General features: G+C 47.9%; 1 protein-coding gene across 1 annotated transcript in view; it reads right to left on the minus strand.

Annotated features, from left to right (window-relative positions):
• ADAMTS17 (ADAM metallopeptidase with thrombospondin type 1 motif 17) overlaps nt 1-19582 on the minus strand; it is a 346933-nt gene that overhangs the window by 100349 nt on the left and 227002 nt on the right. Inside the window, exons 13-14 of the mRNA XM_036844635.1 lie at nt 16227-16393; nt 7430-7557 (exon numbers count right to left, since the gene is read on the minus strand). Coding sequence (XP_036700530.1) covers nt 7430-7557; nt 16227-16393 — 295 coding nt within the window. The remainder of the gene's footprint in view (nt 1-7429; nt 7558-16226; nt 16394-19582) is intronic.

The raw sequence follows: 19582 nt of genomic DNA on the forward strand, positions 1-19582 counted from the left end.
GGCTTCTGGACTAGGGCTAAGTTACCCGGCAGGTGGGCAGTCAGCTTCTCTTCCGTCAGTGTTGTGCTCAAAGTTGAGGTTCACCATGTGTGTCCTGAGGATCGTTACAGATTTGGACATGAGCCTCAGTTTCCCCATTCTAAAAATGAGAATATTAACCTCAATCTCAGAGAGTTGTTGTAAAAATTACCTCTCCTCTGGTTCAAGAAACCCAGGCTCACCACTCAGGCCCTGATGAGAGGTTGGCCCTGTCAGGACGGATGGAGACTGTTCACAGGCCATCTTCCTTCTAAGGGGCTGGGGGACAAGCCCCCTCCCCTCTCTCCGTTTGAGCAGAGCAGGGCTCAACAGGTAATTGTTCTCTATCCCTTTTCTGCCACAGAATCCCTGCCCCTCCAAAAAAGGCAAAGGGGAAGGAGAAGGTATTGATAGGTAGGACTGCATCTTCCCTCTGTCCCTCTTGGGGGTGATGCACGAGAGCTGTGCGCAAAGGCCCATGTGCAGGTGGGCTCTCCCGTGATGTTAAGCAGCCCCACCTGCAGCAGGTCATGGTCTGTCCCAGTGGGCTTCTCAGGTCAGGTGCAAACAGGGATGCTTGCAGGGTCACCCTGTAAATTAACTCTCTGGGACACCCAGGGGCTGGGACAGTTTTGTGTGCTCTGCTCTCTGCCTGGTATTAGATGCCAAGATGCATTTAAAGGGAAAGCACACAGGGAGGTCTGTGTCTGAACAGCAGCAAATCTGAGAACCAAGGGGCAAGAGCCAAACTAATCTGCCAGCAGTGGCATTTTCTCCCTTTGCTACACAGTAGTGCCAGCAACATACGATATTCTTGGAAGGGGCTGGGATTTTTTTTTTTTCCCCTAAAATACTGAACATTAAAGGAGATTTAATGACTGTATTTATGAGGCTTGGTGTTCCAGAGGACAAGAAGACAAAATTAAAGGAAACTCCAAACAATAAACTCTTGAATCTTCCCATGTTATCCTAGTGATCCCTGGCAGTCACTTTTCTATATACACTAGGAATTCCCGCTACCCATTTCTGAGCTTCCAAAGCAGTTCCTACTCAGCATCTGTTGGTCAGAGCCCTGCTCTGCTGAAGTCAGAGTGTGTGTGACAACAAGGGGAGGACACTGTCTGGAGCATAATTAATCAAAGGCTCAGGATGGTAGGGACCTGGCAGGAAAAGCACAAGTTCTTTTGGTAGAGACAGTTCCTGTGAAACATGCAAAAAGACTAGAAAAGCATTAGTGCTCAGAACTATGTTCTGGAAGAGGGGGAGAGATGGACCATGAACAGCACAGAAGTGAAGAATATCCATCTTTAGTGATTTGAAACCTGGATTCTGCCCCCAGAATCCTGCCGCTGCTCGATGGACCATCACCAGTGACAGACAACCTCCTGGTCACCACATCCAGTGACCATTTCTCCATCCTCATCTTTGACCTGTCGCTCTGTAGCATCTGATGATACCCCATCTGCAGCTGTGCATATAGTCATTCACCCAAAGCTTGGTTACTGGACTCCTGTTACATGCCTAACTTGGAATAAAGACGCTAAGACAGAGGCCGAGAAGGGAGCGGGCATCTGAGGCGGCTCTTGTGTGATTCTTTCCCGACCCCTTGGACAGTTCTGCCTCCCCTCTCTCTCGTCCAAAAGTGGGCAGCTCTCGTGCCCCTTCTGCTTCTGATTTTTCTTGGTAATGTCACATTCTCCTTAAGCTGCAACACTCACTCACATGCAGATGGCTCTTAAACCTCACACTCGCCCTCCCACCCAGGCTCACAGAGGGCCGGTCTGCTGACAACCCCCCTAGACTCTCTGGCCAGGACACTGACCTCAGTGGGGCCACACTGAAATACCGGCTCCTCCTCTAAAGCTGCTGGCTCCTGACTTCTCAGTTCTACTGCTGGATGCCTCTTGCCGCCCTCCTGCAGCTGACAGACACGGCTGCCTTCCCGGCCCTAAGCCTGAGGCCTCCAAGCCATTTCCGACCCCTCTTCTTGATATACTCACTTAGGTGCCGGCCTCGTGGCTTTGTCCCCTGAACCTCTCTAGTGTCTATTTCTTCTCTGTGCTCTTGGCCACTGCCCAGTTTAGACCCTCATTACTCAGCAAATGACTTATCACACTGGTTTTCTTCCCGCTGCTGCCAGATTGATCTTCACCTGGTCATGGCTGTGGACCCCACTGCCTATCGAGTATGCCCGCACTTAGGAACCTGGGGCCCTCCCCGATCTCATCCCAACCGCTCAGCTCCCCAGCTTCCCTCCCTCCTTCTCCAAGTGCACACGGAGTCCAACCACCTCCAGCCCCGCTCCCGCGAGCTCCATCACCCCCCCAGTCAGAATAAACCCAGATTCCAGACACAGCCTGCCCGGCCCAGGCCCTGGAGCCTCTGCCCCCTGCCCTCCACTGTTTCTGGAACGTGCCAGCCTCGCCCCTGCTGCCTTCTGCTGGGAGCGTCCTCCCCCATGTCTCCGCTGGGCTGGCTCTGTCTCCTCGGAGGGCCCTGCTGCACCACTCGCAACCCACTGTCTACGACACCGTTTCGTCCTCACACGGGTCAGTCCCAGGAATGACCAGGTCTGTGAGTTTATATGTTTCTTGTCTGTACGGTGCATGGGGACAGGAACCCTCTTGGTCCTGCTGAGCACTGCATGCCCAGTGCACCTTTCAGCGTCCAGCACATGGAATGTTCTTTCTGCTCTGTCTAAACCCAGTCTCTCACTGGCTCTTGATCACACCTTCACCTGTGGTTGTTAGGGTTTCACATGAGTCAGTCTCATCTTCCCGACAGACACACCATAAGCATGTGGAGGACAGTGTCTTATAATCCTCTGTACTCTTGTCCTCAACCCAAACACAGTGGCCAGCATGGTGCTGAGCACAGAATACGTGTTCAATAAACACATAAAAATGCTGACCTCTCATCAAGCTGGGCCCTGGGCCAAACTGGGAATAGGAGACTTTGGTTTTCAGGCCAGGCCCTCTGCACCCCGAGCCTGACAGCAGAGTCACCCCTCTCACAACAGTGCAGTTTAACTTTCTCATTTTTGAACTGGGACTTCCTCACACAGGTTTCGATGGTCTTGTTTGTGTTTATTTTTCTGGCTGAGAGGAGAAGCACTTCCTTTCTTCAACTTAATAGCTATCTTCCAACTATTGCCTCACTCTCTCTCTGCTGTTAGAGGGACACCACTGACTTCTTGTTTTAAATTTAATTGCTACTTTCAGCCAGCGATGCAGCCCCCATCCCAGCATCATCTGGGCTTCTGGGTCAGCTCCACCAAGTCCTGTTGGGCTCGTCTTCCTCATTCTGGACTTCACCCTTGTCTTGCTAAACTACATGTCATTTCTTCAGAATGGATGCATGGAAAATAAAATTTCTGAGTTCTTCCATGTCTCAAAATTACTTTATTTTGCCTGCATGCTTGGTTGATCATTTGGCTGCATACAGAATTCAGTAATTATCTCAATTTTCTGCCAGGGTCAGTTTTCCTGTTTGTTTTTCTTGGTCTTTCTCATTCCTGCTGCTGGTTTTCTTCAGAGAGCTGATGATCTCTGGTTGACCACTCGTATTTGAGAATGAGGCACAGAAGGGCCAACTGATGGAACTCCAGATGCGAGGGTGGCAGTCTTCCATTCGGGACTGGCGGGAGGGAAGCTGGGCTCTGCCCCCAGTCCCAGAGGGTGGGCGCTATGCTGGAGTACTGGGGTCCCTCCCCTGCTTCAGCTGTCCCTGAACAGCTTATCACACAACTTCGGAAAAGAGCCTGAAGATAATTCCCTAACAGCCCGTCAAGCTCCCAGTGCCAGGCTGGGCATGGTCAGCAATGGTAACTCATTATTTTCAGCCAACTCCTCCCTCCCACCTTCCATTCCCAAGTCCTAGACTTCCTCAAGCATCTTGCTTTCTTTTTGGTTTTGACTCTCCATCTGTTCCAGTTCTGGCCTCTGTTTCTTCAGTGAAACTTCCATCCACTTCTGCCCTCTTGTCAAAGGGTGGCCTCTGCTTCTCTTCACCACCATGGTTTGTGCTATGCTGCCTTAACCACTGGATTAGTGGAGTCCTGGGATGGAAGAGGGGTGAACATGTGGCTCAGTCTGCTGGCTTAATCCAGAAGTTGCTATGGGAGGTTAATCAGATAAAAGGGATACAGGGAATGACTTCAGAGTTTTAAGCACTGCTGTGGATAAAGTTTCAGCACTGTTGAAAGGCCCATGCATGCAGAAACACCCGGTACAGATTCCTGCATGCTTGTTACCCCTTTTTACACAGGGGGACTCTGAGGCCAGAGCCTCTTATAATTCTCCTAGATTCTAGCAGTAATTCCACTTGCCTAATAGACCACAAAATAAGAGGCCAATAAATTCTGGGCAATGAAAATGGTCCATTGAAATAAGCTCCAGATTCCAGAATCGCTGAAGTCCTAAGAGCAGGTGACCCACCCACTCTTTTTTTCTTTGCAAAATGCAATCAGAGGCTGTCTGTCCTTTAAGTCAGCCCCTTGGAGAACACAGACAATCAGACACAATCCCTCCACTGAATAAGCTTATACGCCCTGAAGGTGTTTTGTTTTGGTGTTCATCAAGCCAGGGATATGTACACAAGTTAGGGTCCCAAGGAAATGTGACTGTAATCGGAGTACATTGGCTGCAAGTGTACGTTAGCTGATGAGGCCTTAAAGAAAAGCCAAGCATATCTGGTCCCAGGTCCATGCAGACATGTCCATCCATTTGACTCACCCACTGCCGGTCAGCAGCTTTGAGGCAAGTTGCACATTAGAGGCGTATTAACTTGATTTCCTTGCTTCTGCAGGCCAACAGTAGGAATCATTAATGATGGGACTCCTGATTTATAGGGACTTGCTGAAAAATAGACAATGTTTGTGTTTCTTCCCCCAACTCACTCCCACTTTTATGAGCACTGTTAAGTTTCATTTCAGCATGTTAAGTAATTTGTGACTCACTGAAATGAAACTTAACTCAGTCCTCATAAAACAGAGTAAAATGGTATTTCCGTGTTTCATGTTATGGTTTGAATCAGCCTGCTATGTGGAGCTTAGTGGAATCTTCTCAAAATGCCATTTTGGAGCCTCTCGTCCCTGCCATTCCCCACCAACTAGTCACCATGTTTCTCAGAATTTCCCAGAACTCCTTCTGCTACCCCAAAATAGCAAAATTTATAGCTGAAGGGAACAGTGGGAAAAACTAGCAAGTAAACCATGGCAACATTTCTGGAAGTGCTGTCTTACATAAAACATGGATGATTTCTACCTTTTATCCACTATAATTAGATAATGACATTGATGAATAGGTACAGACCCTCTGCTCACAAAACCCCTGAGATATCTTTTTATTACTATTACTCTTCTTCTCTTTAACCAATATTCTTTGCCTTACTCATTCACAAGGACCACAGAAATCCAGAACTTTCCACTTTGGCAATCACTGTAACTAGGCATAAATACTGTATTCGTACTTAATTTCTTATAGTCTTATTTAAATATGCTCAATGTTATTATAAAACTTCATTAGCTCTGACTTTACTAATTTGGATTTTTGTGAGAATTGAGTTAACCTTGGGCTAAAGTTAACCTTCATAGATTCTCTCTGAAGAATGAGCACTACTAGAAAAATTACAGATGGGATTTTTAACTTCCTTCAGAAAGCAAGTTGTTTCTCTCATGAGGTGCTTGCTGGTAGGTGTGCTGCCATCTCCCAGGACAGCGGTCCTTCTGCTAGGACTGGTGGATGGCCTGGAGGCAGTGGGTCACTGGGATGCTTCCAGGTAGAGGAGACGGTACTTCCAAGAACTGGCAGGCAGAGGTCTCCCCATTGTCAGGGTGAGGCTCTAAGGAGCATTAAACCCCACCTGCTGTAGAGCACTGTGAAAGGGGCCACCATCTGCACCTCCGTGCTCTAGTGCCCCCTGCCTTGAGGGGTCGTGCTTGGTTAGCACTAAGTCTCAGTGCAGGGTGAGTATATGCAATGAAGATGGTGGTAGAGGCATTTGAAATGGACTGGGGGGTGGAATGGGATGGGGGTGGGAATGGGAAGGCGAGTGTACACATGTCATTCGTGTCACACCCAAGTGCAGGGCAGGCTCTGGCTCGATGGTGCCCTGAGGACTGCACACTTAAGGCTATTGAAATACCTTGAGTGGCATCTCAAAAACCCTGCTGTACTCACTAAAGGACTGAGAGTTTCACTGTCATGGTATGGGGGAGATTCCCTAATTGAAAAGGCTGCAGTTAGAACCAATGTCACGGAAGGGGCACACTGGCACTGATCACTTAGAGCTGAAATCATGTCTGGCCACTTAACGTGGACCGCACTGGCCAGAAAATTTCAGGATTCTTAGAAATGTTTCCACATTGATAAGAACACTGCAGAAGATGCTGGTGAGAGGCTGGAGGTGGCTCAGCTGGTGCTGCTCTAAAGAATACAAGTGCTTTTAACTAGGGAAATGTTTGCTAAAGGAACATACGTCATTGGGCTGCACCATGGCCCATGCAAGTGTATAATTTAGGACAGAAACAGATCTTGCACTTGGCTTGCTAGCAGGTTTACCAAAGAACCAGAACCATCAGCCATTTTTCTTTCAATGATAATGATAAGATCATTGTCCACATCTCCGCCAGAGGCTCTGCCCATTCTTTGCTACAATGCAGCAGCCCTGAGGGCCTGTCGCCCCTCCTTCCCTGGGAGGATGCCTGGCCAAGACTCTCGGGCACCAAGTGTCTATCACCCCTACATATTTGTATTTGATAACAAAGCCAGGCAGTGCCAAAGGAGTCTGGATACTGTCAAGTTTTTCCCTGAAAAATCCTAGTCTTAGACTAGTTTGGACTTTGCAGGGAAAAAAATCCACTAGGGTTGAAATGGTCGGACACCCTCCCTCCCTCCTTTCTCTTTTTGTCTTCTTAAATGACATCTTTCATCATGCTAATGAATCACAGACATCCAACATCATGATGGGTTTGGGGATTATATTCCAGCGGGTGGAGCAGTCCCAAAAGCCAACCATAGTCACATACCCAGGTACCACCTGTGAAGGCATATGCTCAGTTTTACTATATCTTTTATAGCTAAACAAGCACAGCTTGTCCAAAAACGTATGTTCATACACATCTTCCAGTCCCACCTAGTAGTCTATCTGCTCTTCCCTTTGTCATGATGTCTAAAGTTACTCCAAGTTTTTTGAGATGACCCATGTTGCCACTACTCTTTCAGCACCTCATCTCTTGGTTGGCCTGCACTTGGGCCTCATGCTCAGTCACTGCTGCGGGAGGGAGGGGTGCCAGGCTGCAGGTGGCAGCATCACCGATGTAATTCCTCACCCAGGCCCCCGCCACCCTGAGCCCCTCTGGAGGGAGCCTCCCCTCCAAAGCCCTGCCAAGGACACAAGGAAAACACGTCACCTGGCACCTGCCGTGCACACAGAGGTCGGTCTCGTAGGGCCCGCAAGGCGTGCCGTCCAGGACCCTGTCGGCCACCAGCAGCGGGGACTCCTTCCCGAGGGGCGAGCAGTAGAGTTCACACGGCTTATCTAAGGAGGGAAAGGGGTGGACGTTGACGTGGGATGGGGTTTGGGGGCCATGCAGGGTGCAGATGCATGTGGGCGACAGGCCAGCCCAAGAGATGAGAAGTCGGCATGGGATCAAGGTCACAGGTACATGGCACACGTTGCACCCAGCCCTTGGAACACGTGAAACAGAAAATGGAGAAATCAGGTGAATGACACAGAGGTGAGAGCACTGTGGGCTTTTCTGTACCTTGTTCTCTTTATCCTTTGCAAAGATACAGTATTTCTTTTTCCTTAAGGTATTAAAAATACCAGGCAGAACAAACATTTTGTCGTGTGCTAACCTCTAAGCAAGCTGACTATGTATCAAGGGTGAGCCTGGGGTGGGAAAGGGGGAGGAGGCGAACAAGAAGGCCTCCCAGTGAGGGGAGCAGGCCCAGGGGCGTCTCCACGGCAGTGGCTTTTGCTAAAGCTTTAGTGCTCCCCAGCCGCTGGATAAAAGCTGCAGCGCTGTGGTATGTGGTAAGAAGGCCCTGGAAGAAACGGAGCAGGAATAAGGAACAGAAAGGGGACACAGAAGCCTCTAGGACAACTTGTAAGAGCCATGTCCCCAGGCAGGATGGAAACCCTGGTTTCTGCTGCTGCTGGAACGAAGTGAGCTCCCAGAACATGCCAAGATCTCACGCCTTTGCCTAGATTGTTCCCTCTGCCTGGAAATCTCTCCCTGCACTTAGCTTTCTGGAAGATTCCTGGCACCCCAGAAACTTCCACTCCAGAGCTCTCTCTTCTCATGCCACCTCTGACTTGGACTCTCTATCTGCACTTTGCACACACCTCCATTAAAGCCCTCAAATCCTACTGTCCTATAATTGTTTGAGCAACTCCCATATACAAGAGGATTTCTTATAAGGTGGGTCCTGTTGCTACAGGAGTTTGAAGGGGATGGATTGTAATTCCCTTTAGATTGAAGGACTGATGGAAATGGGAGCCCTTGGAGGACAAGGAACTGAACTTCGATCTTTTGTCCCCAGGTCAGTCCCAGGACCTGGCTCACAGAAGGACTTGGTAAATATTTTCATCTTTCTATATAAACTTTAGAGTCAGTTTGTTGATATGCCCAAAATAACTTACTGGAATTTTCATCAGGATTGCCCTGAATCTCTAGATCAAATTGGAAAGAATTGGCATCTTGATGTCTTTCCATTGATATGGAATATTTCCCCATTTTTGTAATTGTTTTATTTCATTCATCAGAGTTTTGTAGTTTTCCTCATATAGATCTTAAACATATTTTGTTGGACTTATACCTAATTATTTCATTTTGGGGGTGCTAATGTAAATGGCATTGTGTTTTTGTTTTTGTTTTAAGAATTTCAGCAGTGTTCCTTTTATTTTTATTTTTTGGCTGCACGGCACGGCATACAGGATCTTAGTTCCCCGATCAGGCCTCTGTAGTGGAAGTGCAGAGTCTTAACCTCTGGACTTCCAGGGAAGTCCCTGGCATTGTGTTTTTAATTTCAAACTCCACTTGCTCATTGTTCTTATATAGGGAAGCGACTGACTTTCGTACATGTACCTTATATCCTGAAACCTTGCTATAATCCCTTACTAGTTCCAGGAGGTTTTTTCTGTTGATTCTTTTGGATTTTCTACATAGATGATTATGTCATCTGCAAATAAAGATAGTTTTCTTTCTTCCCAATCTGTATATAGTAAGTCCCCTACACATGAACCTTTAGGTTGCGAACTTTCAAAGATGCGAATGTATTATAAACTTATTTCAGTACAGTACTAAATAGCCGATTGTGTTAGTTGGGTACCTAGGCTAACTCTGTTGGACTTACAAACAAATTGGACTTATGAACGCACTCTCAGAACTGAATTTGTTTGTATGTAGGAGACTTACTGTAACTCTCATCTCCTTTTCTTGTCTTATTGCATTAACTAGGTCTTCCAGTATGATGTTGAAAAAGTAGTGGTGAAAGGGGACTTCCTTGTCTTGTAATTGATCTTAGTGGGAAAGCTTCAGGATTATTTATTTTTTAATAAATGAATGGATTTTGTTCTTTTGTACACAATTGAGAAAGATAAATGCACCTTTTCTCTCTTTCTCTCAGTCACCTAATTCTAATGTGGTTTATACAATTATTTTGCAAAGGAACTTCCAGAGAGAGATACACCAACATCTTTGTGCTGTCTCTGCCAGGCCCTTTGTCTCCACCATGAACCTTCCCCAGTGGGTCCTTCTGGTGGTCTCAGGTGAGCAAGGGCAGGGGTAAAAAAAAAGGCTTCCGGAGCTGACTTGGCCTCAGTAGACCTTGGCATCCTAGCTGGAGAGTTCTTGTCAGAGCAGACATGTTGTCTTATCCAGGTTCTGGAGCTTTTGTGATTGGGTGACATTCACTAAACTGCCACTGTGTTCAACAGCTTTCCATAGAGCTCCTCTCCCATGGAGTGCTGCTGATCAACATGATCAACAAAATAAGTCTTGTCTTAGAACACTAGAAAGAAGCTACAGGGGCACAGTGGAGATGTTCAACTTGGCTGTTCCAGTTAGCTGTGGGGGAGGGAAATCTGCTGTGAAGGGTAGATTCCCAGGTAAGCAAAGTAACAATGATTCATTTATTCATTTAACAAACATGGATGGAGCCCCTCTCTCACACAAGGCACCCTTTTGGCACTGCTTGGGAAAGAAAGATGAGTCATGCATGCCTTTCAAGGCCCTGGTGGTCTTGTAGACAAGTACACAGCAAATCCCCGATGAGGCATACTGTGAAAAGCCTCATGGGTCTGATCTGAGCTGTCAGAGGACAGGGCATACTAGAAGGAATGATCCATTTCTCCAGCTGGCAAGCTGGGGGCAGTTGTCCCTCCATTTAGATGGAATAACCCAAGATGGTAGCCAGTGAAAGGAGAACTATGGGACACTAAAACGTAAACAGAGATCAGGTTCTGGGAGGCTAACTTGACAAGATTTTGGAGGTGCTCTTTGGGACCCTGAGGTTTCCTTTGAGCATCTCAGAGAGCCACTGAGACAGAGGCAGCACACAGCCCCCATCTTGAATGGATGGCTATACCTTGTCCACATACTGGGCTTCCTCTAGTGTGTCACTGTAAGAATGGATCCCTTGGACAAAGCAGTTTCAAAACTATGGATTACATTTAAACTGAAGTACTGCCTCAGTATATGGAGTCACTGAGCTTTGAGGAGATTCGTTCAGTAGCAGTAGTAATGATGATGGTGCCATGCAGCATGCTAAGTAGTGTCTATGCATTTCAGGTGGGTGCTGTCATCATTCTATCTTACAGACAAGCACACAGGCTCAGAGAACGTGCATGGCTGCCCAGAGTCCCTCAGCTGGCAGAGCCAGACCCTGGCCTCTTCACCCCATCCTGGTTTCTTTCCACCATCACTGTTTTCTTTCTGAATGGAGAACTCTGGGGGTCAAAGATACCAAGAGGGCAAAATGGTGCTGCTGAAAACAAACCACCAGTTTTATGAACGTTTCTGAGTGTATACTCTGATTTAGGCAGAGATGAAAATGGGATTTGGGTAGAAAAGTAGAGGCTCTTTTGAGGTAAGTTAGAAAGACCAGACTTAAAAGGGATGAAGATCCCTTTCTCGGCTCTTTGGTGTGAACATCAGGGAAGTAGAGACTCTGCAAAGCAGGTGGTCCCAACCTCAGATGGAGGGATTCTGACCATGACCCCAGGCAAGAGGGTACACTCAACTCCACCTGTATTCCACTCTCCCACCTGCAGACACGGTCCCCCGTGGCTACGGTAGTCTGGGAGCCCCAGGCCCCACAACAGAGTCCAGAGGTAATACTTCCTTCCTCTGCTCAGCTGGAACTCTCTCCATTTGTCCATCTCCTTTTCTGAGGATTCTGCTCAGAATTCAGGGCACCTCACACCTCTAGGAAGGTGTAGCACTATGTCTCAGGATAAACTTTATAAAACACGAGGCAGCTCAGAACCTCTCGAAATTCTCTGAATATTCCCCTGCAAGCTGCCCTCGGTGGGCAATTAATCTCCTGATAAATGACATGAGGTGTTGGATTTCAGCTTTGGGCAGTGTCAACACTCCTACATCCACAGTTGTACAGAAGGAGGTCAAATCTTCTTAAAAGTTATACAACAACACACTCTAAGGAAAGAAGCTTGGAACATCCCTCTTGCCTGGCTGTTGTGTGCTGAGATTAAATTCGGATTGAGGCTGACTGTTTGGGGTGGGTCCCAGCTTCTCACTGGTTCACTTGTCGTCAGGACTTACACTTGGATGGGGAAGCCACAGACAGGGCATGTGAGATGGGCTTGGGGTCTTAAGAGCCACACCACCACATCTGCTTGGTGGGGGCTTGGAGGGCTCCCCCCTGTGCTCCAGGACGAGGATGGTGCAGACGATACTTGTGGCTCTTAGTGCTCTTGTTCTTTCTCTGCCAGTGGTTACAAAGTCTTACTAAGGTGGAGACACTAATTTTGAGGCCATCACAGGTGCTCACCCCAGCCCTGCCTGGCCCTCTGTGGGGTATACACGCTGAGGAGGCTGCTCAGCTCCCTACCCCCAAAGCTGCTCACCATGACCCCATAGCCAGGCCTCAGCTGATTGGACCAGCAGTGGCCACATGACTGTAGCTGGGCCAATCAGAGTCTTTCTCTCCACCACAACCTCATAGGCAGGCCTCAGGGGGCCTCAGTTGATTGGACCAAGAATGGCCACCTGACCACAGCTGGACCAATCAGAGTCTCTCTCCTGGGAAATCAGCACTGAAATTAGATAGAGAGGTTCTGTCTGCTCATGGTTGATGGATCTCTAAGAAGTCTACACTCCCTCATCCACAATTCAGATATCCAAAAGCTCTGAAAACTGCAAGCATTTTTTTTAAAAACATATTTGGCAGACACATTAGGCAGCAAAATTAGCCTTGACTGACATGAGACTGTTGGTAGTACTCAGTACCCCACTTAGAGACTGTTCATGGGTTACCTGGTAGAGATGTCTGTGTGTCTGACTGCGGGGTGCTTCCCAGGACCCCACTGGGATATTAAATAATATATGGTTGATGCATGTTGTTATTTTTCTAACACCTAAAATGCTCTGAACTCCCAACCACATCTGGCCCCAAAGGATTTGAATACAGGATGAAGACTTTATAAAAGGTGCAGTGGGCTGCCCATCAGCCTGTACGTGGACAAGTTGTGAGAAGAAAGCCAGTCTGTAGCGGGGGCAGGAAGAAATGGGTCACAAACGCAGGCTGTGGTGAACACGGAGAGAAGGTCCTGACATCTTCAGAGGCCCTGGCCCCAGACCTTCATCCCGGCCCTGGGGACCTGTGAGATACCCTGCATCTTCGCAACCACTCTCTTTTACATTAAGCAGCTCTAGCCGGAGTGGTCAAGCTGGAGTCAGAGAGCCCTGACCATCAGACCTTCCATCCCCTGGGAGGCTCAGACCCAGAGGGAGTTCCACCATGTCGGGGAGAGGCAGCTGGGAGAGGGAGCTGGGAAAGCACCTCCACTTCCAGACACGGCCTTCGCCAAGGCCTCTGACACTTCCATGGGCACGTGGCCTGCTGGTCTGGGCGGGGAGGACTAAACTCTTGAAGGCTTCCACTTAAATGAGATTCCACAGTGAGAGCAGAAAGGGGGTGGGTTTGGCAACAGGCCATCTCAATGGGTTTCTGTCTAAAGGCTTTTCCACTTAGAAATATTTTCTAAGGAAAGTCTTTGTCTTCTTTTGGAGGTGGTATGAATTTGTGGTCCTGAGCCCTCCCTTGGAAAATCTACCTCTGCAAGAATTCCCTTTTTTTTTTTTTTTTTCAATAAGAGAAAAAAGAAAAAAATATAGCTTCCCCTTTCTTGAACTGTGCGTCACTCGCCAAAGAATTCCACAGCGATAGCAACGCTATGAATAGGGCAGTCATAATGGGCTTCAGAAGAGCCCAGAGCCCAACCACAGGAATCGTTCCTCTCATGGCTGAGCTAGAATTGTGCCTTTTATAAACCGAGTTGTGACAGGAACACTTATAATCTTTATTCTCCCCCTACCTTCTGAATTGGCCATTTATTATTTTGTTTTTATCCTCATGAAACTCTCCTTAAAAAAAAAACAAAAAAACCCCCGCTGGCTTCTGTTTATATTTGAGAAGGAAATGAAACCAAATATGCAAGAAGTCATGACAATTCCACCCCAGAGGGGGATGTGTCAAGCTACCCTTGCAAAGCCCTGTACTTGGGGTCTCTCCTTCAAAGGCAGAGGGCTTACTGTCCTTATCAAGTAGGGTTCCACTTTTCAGATCAAAGGTGGTGGCACTCTGGCTATAATTATTTATTGCTTTGGCAGAAACAAAAAGCGAGTGGGTAAAAACACATTCTGAACCCAATGAGCTTCCCCAAATAGCTGTACTTGGAGGCTTCCTGTAAGGGGGATCTGGGCAGACATCAGCCTCAGCCACTGTAATGATAAGGAACCAAGGAGCTCAGTGATCCAAAAGTGGTTAGAAGTAAAATAAAAGTTTAATCTGGACTTGGAGAAATCTGTGGAAAAACAGACATTTCAGTGGGATTTCTGCATTGAATAAATGAGGCAGGAAAACTGAAAACTGGAGCAAGAGACCAAGGAAAGAATAACAAGGCCTTGCACATGGCAGAGAGGAAATGAGAGTGGGTGAGTCTGTCTTAGACCTGACCTCTTCTTGCTCCCAAGACGTGGGAGAGGACAGACAGGGGACCTAAACCATCCTTATCTGGTAGTCTGGGGATGGTTGAAGGTTTGGAAATGAAGCTGCTTCTCATCAAAACCTGCCACTGCGCTGCAAACACGGCAGCCCCTGCCAGCACTATCTTCCTTCCGATTAGGGGTCCGAGTGCGCCTGGGACGTCTAGAAGCCTCAAATGTCTTCCTGCATCAGACGAATGCCCAGGCAGAGCCACAAGGCTCTTTTGTGAGCCCCAGCCTCCAGCTGCCTGTCCCCTGTTTGGGAGCATGGGTCTCCTCTCTCCCTAGTCTGCAGGGAAAGCCGAGGGTGTGAAGGCTCCACCTCCCTGGAAATCTGCTGGTTAGGCGACAGGGTGGCTATAATCACACAGCTCCCAAAGGTGGTGGTCTTTGTAAAAAAGGAAAACGTCTGGGGGAACTCCCCGATGCTTTAAAATGAGCCCACGGCTGGGTGGGTAGGTATTCTCTGCTCTGGTTTAGAATGTCCCACGTCAGTTTGAAGGTGATGGGTCAGGTTGTTGGGTTAAAAGCTGCGGATCTGAGGCCATTATTCCCTGTGCTGCCTGGGCCTACCCCCGGCATAGTTATGCACGCTTGAGCTTGTAACAGAGTGTATATTTCAGAGGTTCTTCAGATCACAGGGAAGAAACCTAAGTCCTGGCACAGGAACCTCATTCTCCTGCAAAGTATTTTGCCTCCTGCAAAATACCTCAGAGGCTGTGTAAAAATCAGGCCCAGTTGCTTGAGTTCTTATTGAAGCATCCTCACTCAGCACTCGTGAAATCTTTCTGTCTTACTGGAAGCCAGCTGGTTATCTTCTGAGTCAGCTCCTCCGGAACTGGGCTCAGTTCCCTCCCTGCTCCTCATGCAGCAGCTTAGACGTGTCACGTAACCTGTAACCTCTCACCTTCTGCATGGGTGGTTTTGCATATTTAATGAGATGATATAAGCAGAGCTAACTTGAGCCTGGCACATGGTATGTTCCATAAATGGGACCATGTTGTCATCATTATAACACACTCTTTTTTCCTGAAGATGAACAGAATTTTAAGCATAAAAAACCCTGAACTAGGCCCTGGGAGATCCTTATGGACAATAAACAAACATAACAAATCCTATAGACCTGATACCCCACCTCAAATTTTATCAGCCACTGGAAATGCTTGTAATGTCCAGTGGGCAGAGTCTCTTGATTTGGGAGAAAACTCTGGGAAAGAAAATGTGACCTGTGCTTATTATCATCTTCCCCAAGTTGTAAACTGTCCTGGAACAAAACAAATACAAACACATAGATACAATAAACAGGGTAGTGGTTACCAGAGGGGAAGGGGGTGTGGGGGGAGGGTAAAGAGAGTCAACTGTATGGTGATGGATGGAAACTTAACTGCTGGTGGGGAGCACACTGTAGTGTATACACAAGTGAAAAATATAGTGTTGTACACATGAAATTTACATAATGTTATAAACCAATGTTACCTAAGTTAAAATAAAAAAAAAACTTTCCCCAAACACTCCCGTCGAAGAGTAAGAGCCAACCCAAGATGAACCAAGAAAAGAAATGCAAGAAAGCGTCACCACTGGAAAGAGAAACAGCAGACACACAAACCCGCTGTCCTGCTCCTGCAGAGCCTCGCTCTCCTCAACGCTGGCCTGGGCCCGGCAGCACAGGGTATTAGATGGCAGGCTGCCAGCGCACCCGCCTTGCTGTGAACAGAACGGGGGTAGGGGGCAGGCAGGAGGGATCTGGTCCACTGCCTGCCTCACAGCTGCTTTTGGGAAATCTCACAGAGCTGGGTCATCCAAGTTCAACTCCCTGTGGGTCCACGGCTGAGCTGGGCAGGACTGGAGTGTCCTCTTGGGTGGATTGTGGGGGTGGGGATGCCCTTTGGGTTTTCCTAGGAGGTGTTTATGGTTTTGGGGAGCTGGGGAGGCGGGTAGGGAGGCCACTCTGAAAGGATGCGCCATATGCTTTTACCGTCAACCACCACTGCTGTCAGCAGGCCCTTCTTCTTGCTGCTCAGCCGGTCATGCATCTGGCACTGCTGGTCACGGAAGCTGGGCAGGCCCTTGGGGCAGGGCAAGTTCTCACAGACTGCGTGCTCCACGCTGGCGCCCAGGCAGTGCGTGCCTCCAGGCCCCGGGCTAGAAGGAAGAGGGTGGTCTGCGTTAACCAGACAGGCTGCGGAAATAGCAGGGGTGCTCAGGTTCGGCCTCTCTTTCTGGAGGGGGAAGGGGCAGGCGAAGTTTCCAAAGCAACCCCCCTCTCCTCTTACACACCATCTCTCAGCAATCCCAGGCCCACGATGACGACATGCTAAGTGAGCCATCAGAAAAATGCATCCAAGAACTCTAAATCAAGGTCATCTGGAATTAGAATGCAGTGAGGATCAATCAGTTCACCAAGATCCACAAATTGTGTCTTTCATCTGAACTTAAAACTTGACCATCTGTAACACTGAAAACCCCAAGGGGAATTTTTGGTGTGTGTGGGTTTTTTGATTTTTTGTCTCCTACAAAATGAAGACCTTTAAATGGCTCCTAGCTATACTCCAGAGGTCACTAAGTTTCAGGATGGGCAAATAAATAGCTCTCATTTACTCTGTAATGAAAAGAATAAGAATGATTAATTCTCTTGTTCATGGGCTTCGGGTAGAGACAGCCGGATCCCAGTTTTGCACCCCTTACCAGGCAAGCGTGAGACCACACGTGCTCCATGCTGTGGTCTTGGGTCCTAGATGCTCTGTGCTTAGGCTGGGGCTTTAACCAGTGCAGGAGACCCAGTTGTGTTCTCTGGCCATGTCTGCACATGAGAGGGGCACTGAGGAGGAGCAGCAGGACCCTGGCCCAGCTGGCTGAAGCTGTCTCTGCCCAGCTCTTCCACGAGGCCCTGGATGTCCTCTTAGGACTCTGACCTGGGCAACCTCAATGGTGCCCTTTACTTCCACGATGCCAAGAGCACCATGATGGAGTAAGATTGTCCCCCCCCCCCCCACCTCACCATTCCCCCGGCACTTTTTTATTGAAATTCAGCACAAATCACACCTGCTCCACTCAATGACTTTTCACAAACTATATACACCTGTTAGCAAGGTGACATTTTTTTGATACACTAACCATTTCATTTTGAATATTTCCTTTCCTCTCTTTGCCATTTCTTGTGTTCAGACAGTAAGACCACCCTATGATGATTGCCTTATGGAAGAGATATGACAGCAGAAGGTGGCAGAAGTCTTTAGGCTTTTGTGTCACAATAATCTATACCAGGAATCCACAAACTTTCTCTGCAAAGGGCCAGACAGTCAATTTTTTTGGCTTTGTGGGCCACGCAGTCTCTGTTGCAACTACTCAATTCTGCCACTGCTGGACAAAACCCAACACAAGACAATGTGTAAACAAAAGGGTGTGGCTATGTGCCGATCAAACTTTATTTACAAAACCAGTGGTGGGCCAGATTTGACCCATGGGCCATAGCTTGCTGGCCCCTGGTCTACATAAATGTGTTCAAGGAAACATCTGGAGTAGGAGGAAGGGCATCGCTCATACCTCCATGCCCACCTCATACACCCCAGACAACACCTCTCCCACCTGGGAGTGGAGGCAGCCTTGAGAGATTACATACGCTAGTGGCTCCACAGAGGGTTCTGAGTTTTGATCTCAAAGTTAGGGAACAGCAAAACCTCTCTAAGGCTTATGACATCTGAGAAGAGAGGGATCCTTTGTTCGTTTGCCTGCCCATAGTACCAGGGAGGCAGCTAGAGCTCAGGGAAACGACTGCATGGCATGCTCAGATAGATGGAGCCTCAGACCACCTCCCCAGGAGCCCCAGGCCCAAGTGCCAAGTGTGGGTAGATGAATGTATTTCTGTGCCACAAACCATGGTGCAGAAGGAACAGAGAGGGCCTGGCCCTGATGAACCATGTGGACCAGCAGGAGGGACATCTTTTCTACAACAGGCGAGTTGCACATCCCATGGCTGGGACCAGAGAAGAAATGGGTGAGGCAGAGATGCTCTATGGTAAGAAGTTGTGGGTTGAATTATGTCCTTTCTAAAATTCATATGCTGAAGTCCTAACCTCCAGAGCATCAGACTGTGACCTTACTTGGAAATAGGACCACTACAGTAGGGTGAGCTCCTAATTCAGTATGAATGGTGTTATTATAAAAAGGGGAAATCTGGAGACAGACACCCCCAGGGAGAACGCCATGTGAAGATGAAGACAGAGATCAGGGTGATGATTCTACACTCTAAGGAATGCCAAAGATTGCCAGTAAACCACCAGATTCTCCCTTACAGCCCTCAGAAGGAGCCAACCCTTCCAAACCTTGATTTTGGACTTCTAGCCTCCAGAACTGGGAGAATAAATCTATTATTTATGCCACCCAGTTAGAGGGTTGTTACGGCAGCCCTAGGAGATGAATACACCAGACATCACAATAACCAGATGCATCCTCAACCTAACTTAGACGTGGACTCAGGGAAAATGGGGCAAAAACTCCTGAAGTGATCAGGAATCCAACATGGACTAGAATGGAGTTCAAAAATACAAATTAGGTTGTTGCTAAAAAAATAAAGGAAGCTACGTTTCCTACACACCTTAGGGTGTGGACTGAGATTTGCACATGTCATGTAATTAACTTCCTGAATTGTCATCAAGCTTTGTTTTAGTTTCCTTTTTAATTTCCTCCATCAATTGAGTTTTCCAGATTTACGTCTGACTGACCCTCATATACCAACTACCTTTATGCCTCACAGCAGGTAGGTGGAGAGGAGATTAGATGTGACATAAGAGAACTCCTGGATACAGCAGAAAGTGGGCCTGGGAGGGGGCAGCCCATGCGATACCACATGTGCCTCAGGATGCTTCCCTCCTGAACTCTGTTTATCCTCTTTCTTCTCCACGTCCAATCTTCTCCCACAGGCAAGTTTCCTTTCAGCCCTCATCTGGCTCACTGCCCCATCTTCCCCACTCTCCGATCCCTAACTCTCTGCCCATCCTTAAGGATACCTCCATCCTGCAGCCTATTTTTCTTTCCTACCTGGAATCTCTCCTGACCCTGCTTGGGTCTCTGCTATGCTGCTTATCATCAACCTTGTGAAATAGTCAGCTGAGTTCCTGTTTTCCTCTTATTCCTCTGCATCCTCAAGCAGAGAATCCTACACAGGCTGGTCTTTAATAAACAGTAGTTAGACTGAACTGAACTATATTATCAGAATTTATCTTAAAAGGATCAAAAGACAAAGTGATGTCAGGGAAAATGGTGGAGTAGGAAGCACCAAGAATCTCTCCACCTGGACCAAAACTGTATTGGCAGAAACTGCCTGAAGTAACT

The sequence above is a fragment of the Balaenoptera musculus genome, chromosome 2 (genome assembly GCF_009873245.2).
Source record: "Balaenoptera musculus isolate JJ_BM4_2016_0621 chromosome 2, mBalMus1.pri.v3, whole genome shotgun sequence".
NCBI classification, from domain to species: Eukaryota; Metazoa; Chordata; class Mammalia; order Artiodactyla; family Balaenopteridae; genus Balaenoptera; species Balaenoptera musculus.